This window comes from Clinocottus analis, unplaced genomic scaffold (assembly GCF_023055335.1).
Source record: "Clinocottus analis isolate CAN_PGR_092001 unplaced genomic scaffold, fCliAna1.0.p SCAF_98, whole genome shotgun sequence".
In the NCBI taxonomy this organism is placed as follows: Eukaryota; Metazoa; Chordata; class Actinopteri; order Perciformes; family Cottidae; genus Clinocottus; species Clinocottus analis.
This window is the reverse complement of record NW_027176260.1, coordinates 52,501-60,996: the sequence shown is the minus strand read 5'-3', so window position 1 is coordinate 60,996 and position 8,496 is coordinate 52,501. Positions and strand designations below refer to the sequence as shown.

At 47.4% G+C, this 8,496-nt stretch overlaps 1 protein-coding gene across 1 annotated transcript in view; it reads left to right on the top strand.

Annotated features, from left to right (window-relative positions):
- Positions 1 to 2,061: 2,061 nt before the first annotated feature.
- Positions 2,062 to 8,496, top strand: part of LOC137781891 (solute carrier family 49 member 4-like) — a 16,395-nt gene continuing 9,960 nt past the window's right edge. Inside the window, exons 1-3 of the mRNA XM_068570900.1 lie at positions 2,062 to 2,231; positions 3,909 to 4,174; positions 4,545 to 4,674. Coding sequence (XP_068427001.1) covers positions 2,062 to 2,231; positions 3,909 to 4,174; positions 4,545 to 4,674 — 566 coding nt within the window. The remainder of the gene's footprint in view (positions 2,232 to 3,908; positions 4,175 to 4,544; positions 4,675 to 8,496) is intronic.

The following is an 8,496-nucleotide window of genomic DNA, read 5'->3' as shown; positions in this document are numbered from 1 at the left end:
TTCTCAGTGTTCTGAGTATCTTCATGTGTAACTCTTTAAAGCTGCTGTTGGCTGGAAAGTTCAAACATGTTTAATATTTAACTATAGTAAAGTAGGTGTGTGTGTGTGTGTGTGTGTGTGTGTGTGTGTGTGTGTGTGTGTTTATGTATTCATATTTTTCAAAATCCTGTTTGCTGTTAACATGCAGGATTAGAGCAAAAGTTATTATTTTAATTGTTATCTGTTGTCACATTGTTTTGGTCTTAAAACAATAGCAACACGTGACCATCACAACTGAATGAAAAGATGTTGAGTTCTAAAAGTATGAAAAGCATAAAGCTTTTCATACTGAAGCGACGTCAGAGCGTCCTCAGAGAGTTTGTGCACCATGTGACCCCAGAGAGCTGACTCAGGGTCAACCTCAAGCGCCTGGAGCACTGAGCTGAAACCAGACCTACACGTTGCACAACGGGTCTTGTGAGGGATTCAGATGCTAATGCTGCTGCTGATGCTAATGCTGATGCTGATGCTAATGCTGATGCTCACCCTCTGACCCACAAGACACCCAGTGGGGGAAGCTTTTAGTTTTTCAAGATTAGAAAAGAAGCTGTAAAAACAAACGTTATGGTCCAATCGTCAACTTTACGACTGTCCTTGAACACATCGTGTGTGACGAACGCTGCCAAAATATTATATTCTAGGAGAATAAAGCGTTTACTTTCAGCAGATTGTGTTAAAACCATTAAACTCTGAGCTCCTCAGTGAAACTATGATGTCATCAATGATTCATCAACAGTCATGTGACCACAAACCAGCGAAACTGAACTTTAGGAAGTGAACTCAGAGGAGAGAGGAAGCTGGACCCAGTCCAGTAAAAACCTGTAGAGACTCAAAGATGTTCTCATAACACGAGAAAATGTGCTGATGGTTTTCATTATTTTCCATTTTTTGTAAAGTAGATAATCAATGACTTGCTTTTTTAAATATTTTGTTCTTCTGCACCAAAGACGACTTCTAGTTGTAGTTCTAGTCCTAGCTCTGGTCTTAGTTCTGGTTCTGGTTCTGGTGGTTCTGTTAGAGGAGCAGAGCTTTATACTAAAGAGAGAACTGGTCTCACCTGTAAAGTAAACGCTCTGAGGCGGAAGGCTCGTGAAGGTAAAGTGTGTACGCTTGTTTAAGATAAAGCCTATGACACACACACACACACACACACACACACACACACACACACACACACACACACACACACACACACACACACACACACACACTCGTCACGCCTCCTGACTCCAGAACACTGTGTTCACATTCTGACACAATAAAAAACAAAGTCTGCTCCTTTTTATCTGAATATGTTCTGGATTCTTTCCTCTGAGAATAAACTCAAACAAAAGGTGTCGACATTTTATAAAGCAAACAAATAAGACTTTAATAAGTTAAAAGAACATAGAAATAGCTGGGCGTGGTGATAATCCTGAATATCCTCTCGAGTGGCTCTCGTGAAAAGATTGTCCGTGTTAGCTTCAGCTAGCGCGTTGTTTTGGAGGCTTTTGTTTTAGTTTGGTTGAACTGGTTTATATCGACAGGCGAATCTATTTTTTTGTTCACCCTCATTGGAATCAATGAGGTCAAAGAGCAGCAGCACAAACTGCTTCCCCTGAACGCGTCACGCTGCTGCGGGACGCGTTCAGAGAGGAGCGGCCACGCGCCGTTATCCTGATGACGCTTACGAGGGAATTATATGGCCAGTAAACAACCGGGTTGCACAACGACATGCAGATTACGGAGCGCTACAACAACAACAACAACAACAACAAACTAAATCACAAGCGGAGGACAAATTATTTTTACATTTTAAAGGCTGAACATAAAGAAACAACATGTGAATCCAGAATGAAACAGTCTTTAGAGTTTAGACCATGTTTAGACCATCTGCCATGTGGCTCCTCCCCCTCACCTGTCTGCCATGTGGCTCCTCCCCCTCACCTGTCTGCCATGTGGCTCCTCCCCCTCACCTGTCTGCCATGTGGCTCCTCCCCCTCACCTGCCTGTCATGTGGCTCCTCCCCCTCACCTGTCTGCCATGTGGCTCCTCCCCCTCACCTGTCTGCCATGTGGCTCCTCCCCCTCACCTGTCTGCCATGTGGCTCCTCCCCCAGGTCTGCGGGCGGCCCTCCTGCTCTCGGCGTTCTTCATGCTTCTGGGTTCGGCTGTGAGGAGCGTCCCTCTGGCAGAGCAGCCGCTCAGGAGATGGTGAGACTTCTTCACTTCTACACCTTTATTGACACCTTCACATTTTACAGGAGTCATGAGTAAAAACATGACGTCCATGTTTACTGTTGCCGGGTTACGATGACACACGGCGTCGTTCAGGCCTGGAGTCCTGTACACACACACACACACACACATATATATATATATATATATATATATATATATATATATATATATATATATATATATATATATCTATATATATAGATATATAGATATATATATATATCTATCTATATATATATATATATATATATATATCTATATATATATATAGATATATATATATATATATATATATATATGTGTGTGTTTATGTACATATATTTAGATATATGTATGAATAAATATAAACACATCTTCAGGTGAGACAGTCGACCTTTCACGACCTTCATCTCCTCAGACGAGCCGTGCTGACACGAATCACGCGGAGAACGTTATGTGTGACGCGATGAGGTCACCGCTGTCGCTCTGCACTCGTAAACTGAACACACACACACACACACACACACACACACACACACACACACACACACACACACACGCGTGCAACGCCTGGCACTGCCAGCAGATGTCGCTCTCTGCTTTACTTTGCCATGTGTCTTTCTCTTTGTGTGTGTGTGTGTGTGTGTGTGTGTGTGTGTGTCTGTGTGTGTGTGTGTGTTGCGTGAGGATCAAGCTCCGCTCAGACGTTCCTTCCTTTTTCTCCTCGTGATCTTTTAGTTTAGAGTTTCTAGGATTCTTCGTAACAAATCTCCCTCAAAGCATCAAAATCACACCATTAAAAAAACTGCATTCAGGTTTGTCCTCCCTCCTCATCTCCTCCCCTTGTCTCCTCCTGTCCTCCTTCCTCATCTCCTCCCCTTGTCTCCTCCTGTCCTCCCTCCTCATCTCCTCCCCTTGTCTCCTCCTGTCCTCCTTCCTCATCTCCTCCCCTTGTCTCCTCCTGTCCTCCCTCCTCATCTCCTCCCCTTGTCTCCTCCTGTCCTCCTTCCTCATCTCCTCCCCTTGTCTCCTCCTGTCCTCCCTCCTCATCTCCTCCCCTTGTCTCCTCCTGTCCTCCCTCCTTGTCTCCTCATCGGTTCTTTTCATCTTAACGAGCTGAGGAGATTTCAAGAGCCACGAACTGAACTCATTACGGAGAATAAAGATCACCAGCTGTCACTCACTCCTCTTCCTCACCGTGTCCTCTTCCTCACCGTGTCCTCTTCCTCACTGTGTCCTCTTCCTCACCGTGTCCTCTTCCTCACCGTGTCCTCTTCCTCACCGTGTCCTCTTCCTCACTGTGTCCTCTTCCTCACCGTGTCCTCTTCCTCACTGTGTCCTCTTCCTCACCGTGTCCTCTTCCTCACCGTGTCCTCTTCCTCACCGTGTCCTCTTCCTCACCGTGTCCTCTTCCTCACTGTGTCCTCTTCCTCACAGTGTCCTCTTCCTCACCGTGTCCTCTTGTCCTCTTCCTCACCGTGTCCTCTTCCTCACCGTGTCCTCTTCCTCACCGTGTCCTCTTCCTCACCGTGTCCTCTTCCTCACCGTGTCCTCTTCCTCACCGTGTCCTCTTCCTCACTGTGTCTTCTCTCAATATTATTTTAAACATATGTTTTCTCTGCCGACGTCGTCTGACCACCTCTCCTCCTCTTCCTCCTCTTCCTCCTGCAGGATGATCCACGGCGGTCACTTCCTGAACGGGCTGGCGGGCCCTACCATCATGAGCGCCGGCCCCTTCCTGTCCACCACGTGGTTCGCCCCGGACCAGCGCGCCACCGCCACGGCCGTGGCCTCGCTCTTCTGCTACCTGGGCGGCGCCGCCTCCTTCCTGGTCGGGCCCCTGGTGGTGCCGGCCCCCAACCGCACCTGGACCGGGCCCGCAGCGCCGGTTACCGACGGCGCCATCCGAGACCGGATCCAGCTGGTCATGTATGCAGGTAGGAGGGCCGGGGGGTCGATGCCGCAGCTTCCTGCTGCATGGAGGAAGGAAAGACTCTGCTGGTGATCATAACCGCCTCACTGCTCTGTCTCTCTGTGTCTCTGTCTCTTTGTGTCTTTGTCTCTCTGTCTCTCTGTCTCTCTGTGTCTCTGTCTCTCTGTCTCTTTGTGTCTCTGTCTCTTTGTCTCTTTGTGTCTCTCTGTCTCTTTGTGTCTCTCCGTCTCTTTGTGTCTCTGTCTCTCTGTGTCTCTGTCTATCTGTCTCTTTGTGTCTGTCTGTCTCTTTGTCTGTCTGTCTATCTGTCTCTCTGTGTCTTTGTCTCTCTGTGTCTTTGTCTCTCTGTCTCTCTGTCTCTTTGTCTCTTACAGAGTTGTCTGTGATCGTGGTTCTCTTCGTGGCGGTGCTTCTTTATTTCCCGTCTCGCCCGTCGATGCCTCCCAGTGTAGCCGCCGCCAGCCAGCGCCTCAGTTACAGGAGCAGCATCTGCAGACTCCTCAGGTGAGACCACACACACACACACACACACACACACACACACACACACACACACACACACACACACAGTCGGTGTGTGTGGTTCTTGTGGTTCTTGCGGCTCTTGCTGTGGTTCTTGTGGTTCTTGCTGTGGTTCTTGTGGTTCTTGCTGTGGTTCTTGTAGTTCTTGTGGTTCTTGCTGTGGTTCTAGTGGTTCTTGCTGTGGTTCTTGTAGTTCTTGTGGTTCTTGCCGTGGTTCTTGTGGTTCTTGCTGTGGTTCTTGTAGTTGTTGTGGTTCTTGCCGTGGTTCTTGTGGTTCTTGCTGTGGTTCTTGTAGTTGTTGTGGTTCTTGCTGTGGTTCTTGTGGTTCTTGCGGCTCTTGCTGTGGTTCTAGTGGTTCTTGCTGTGGTTCTTGTAGTTCTTGTGGTTCTTGCTGTGGTTCTAGTGGTTCTTGCTGTGGTTCTAGTGGTTCTTGCTGTGGTTCTTGTAGTTCTTGTGGTTCTTGCCGTGGTTCTTGAGTGTTTCCTGCAGCAGTGCAGGTTCTCCTGCTTGTCGATGCGTAACGCGCTGCTCGTCTGGGAAGTTGAAGTGACAGTGACGCGGCGCCGCAGAATGATGTGGAATCTCAATGAAGGGTTCTGCCACTCACCATCTGCTGAGCTTTGTTATCAAAGAACCTCCCTGCAGATTAATTACTGCGCTGTGATGTTCTGGCTGCTGCTGCGTGTGAACCCAGCGGGTCGGACGTCAGCCCGTCCAACACCAGAACTCTGGATTTAAATCATTTTCATGCTCATCGTTATCTCTTCCACATCTTCCACCGTCACTGTTTTGTTCCATTGTGTTAAACAGATAAAGTTTAATGAAATCTTAGAGGAACAATCTGTCAGATTCAGGGCCATTCATTGGTAGAAATATAATATTCATATCAATGTTTCCATTAGTGCATTACAGTTTTTTGGATTTAGTGATGATGAAGTATTGATATCAGAGCAGCTCCTCGTTGGAATAACATACAACTGTGTGATTAAAAAGAAGAGCTGAAAGAAACAGATTGAATCTCACTGCAGCATCACTCACAGAGTTCTTTGGCCGGCTTGTGGAGGAATGAAGCCCATGGCCAGGGATTAAAGGGGGGGGGAGGGGGGGGGGGGGTGGCCTCGGCCTGCTGGCTGCACGCCGCCCCCTGCAGGAGGAAATAGCTTCACTGCCCTCAGGCCGCCGACCAGCACAGAGGGGCTTAACGGGCTGTTAGGAGCACACACACACACACACACACACACACACACACACACACACACACACACACACACACACACACTCAGAGCTGAACTAGGTCATCCAGCGGAGAGGGGCTCTGTGACGGGCGGCCTTCCAGAGGCCGGGCTGCGTCTCGGTCCGGCCGCGGCGAGCTGAGCCATCCTCGTGTCCTGAAACGAGCCGGACGAGTTGTGTCGACGCCTCAGAAGAAAAGGAACGCAGCGCCTCGTGAGCAGGATACACGCACCAAGCGTTCTGCTTCCATGGCTCAGGAGGGCCTGAAGGACACACACATCCTCATGAGAACCTCTCTACGTCCATGAAGCTGATTGGTCGATACCTGCTCTGCCCGTCAAGGTGAGGCCGAGCCGGTGGATTGGACCTGATCAGACCCCGATGGACCTGATCCCGTCTCCTCCACAGCTCCGGTCTCGCAAGCACCCTGGATGTCTGCACGGGGTGTAAAGTCCTCGCTGCGTTTGTCTCTCAGGGGGAACACTAAGCCCCGCCCCCTCCACTCGTCTCGCTCCATTCAGCTCCAACGTGCTCGTCCTGATGCATCCATCTCCAGCCGGGTCTGCCAAGGACAAATGGCACTTAGCTGATGACGCTGCCAGCTTTTGAGACTTCTTGGGAAGTATTTCATCACCAGGAGGAAAGATAAAATGAAGAAGGAGAGGTCTTCCTCGATGGGGAGCGTCTGCCCGCTCACATTTGGTCGTCTCAATAAGCTCCCGGACCAGAAGAGGGTCCATGAATATTGATTTCCTGCAGTTATGGCAAGGTTAATGACCAGGGAGCAGAGAGGCAGCTCCATCACGCCTTCTGTCCCCGTAGAGCCGCTCACCCAGACTGCTGTCACACACAACTCTGTGTGTGTGTGTGTGTGTGTGTGTGTGTGTGTGTGTGTGTGTGTGTGTGTGTGTGTGTGAGTGAGTGATGCAGCTCAGGACGCATCGAGCGGAACGGGAATAAACACAAAGACAAATGTATGAATCCGCTGCTCGCTCCGCCACACGCCCGCCGGCTTTAATCACGCTGTGTGTGTGTGTGTGTGTGTGTGTGTGTGTGTGTGTGTTTGTGTGTGTGAGAGAGAGATATTATGTACTGTTTTCAACTAATAATCTGAAATAGTACTGAAGATTATTTAATAAGGATGAAGTCATCATGTTTGCATGCTTAGCAATAGCATGGTAGTTATCAATGCTAAGCTAAGCTAACTAAATAATTAATTGATTTTTTTCTGCAACTTGGCGATCCAGGTGTGGCTCAAGCAGAGCAACACGACGCTCACTCCACCCGCCAGCTCGTTTTGAGCCGCTCAGCCACTCAGTGGCTCAGTGTCATGATGTCATGATGTCATGACGTTGTGATGTCATGACATCATCACGTCATGACGTCACGACCGAGCCGCACGAGGCCGCGTTCACAGCCCGTTACTGCAGAGGAACACACATCTACGTCAGCTTCCTGTGATTAATGCGTCAAAAGCTTTTAAAGCTCTTGTGCACTTTGTCACTTCATTAAGTCATTAAAAGAGTGTGACGGCAATAAAGCTAAATCACGAGGCGCCTCCGTCCCGTCATAACTCATGACAGGCGCTCGATTTGCAGTCTAATAATGCTGATAATCTGTTTATTCTCTGTGAGCTGTGTGACACCAAAACACCATAAATCCACTCGCCGGAGGTATTAAAGTGCTGCGTGAGCTCCATTAGCTCCATTAGCTCCATTAGCTCCTTTAGCTCCTTTAGCTCCTTTAGCTCCTTTAGCTCCTGGAGCTGCAGAATGACGGACGCCCGGAGCGTCCAATCAAAAGGCTTCCTGAGTGTTTCACTTCCTGCTCGCTCCTCTGGTTTGTTGGTGAAACCAGAACTGAACGCCTCGGCTCGGAGCACGGTGCATACTACACTGTACTATGATGTACTACACTGTACTATGATGTACTACACTGTACTATGATGTACTATAATGTACTATGATGTACTACACTGTACTATGATGTACTACACTGTACTATGATGTACTATAATGTACTATGATGTACTATAATGTACTATGATGTACTACACTGTACTATGATGTACTACACTGTACTATGATGTACTATAATGTACTATGATGTACTACACTGTACTATGATGTACTACACTGTACTATGATGTACTATAATGTACTATGATGTACTATAATGTACTATGATGTACTACACTGTACTATGATGTACTATAATGTACTATGATGTAGTACACTGTACTATGATGTACTACACTGTACTATGATGTACTATAATGTACTATGATGTACTACACTGTACTATGATGTACTACACTGTACTATGATGTACTATAATGTACTATGATGTACTATAATGTACTATGATGTACTACACTGTACTATGATGTACTACACTGTACTATATGGTACTATGATGTACTACACTGTACTATATGGTGCTATGATGTACTATACTGTACTATAATGTAAGAGACGGTCCTGTATTATAATTTACTGTATTTAATATACTGTACTATACTGTCATATACTGTACTGTATTATAATATAATGCACTATATGATAATGTACT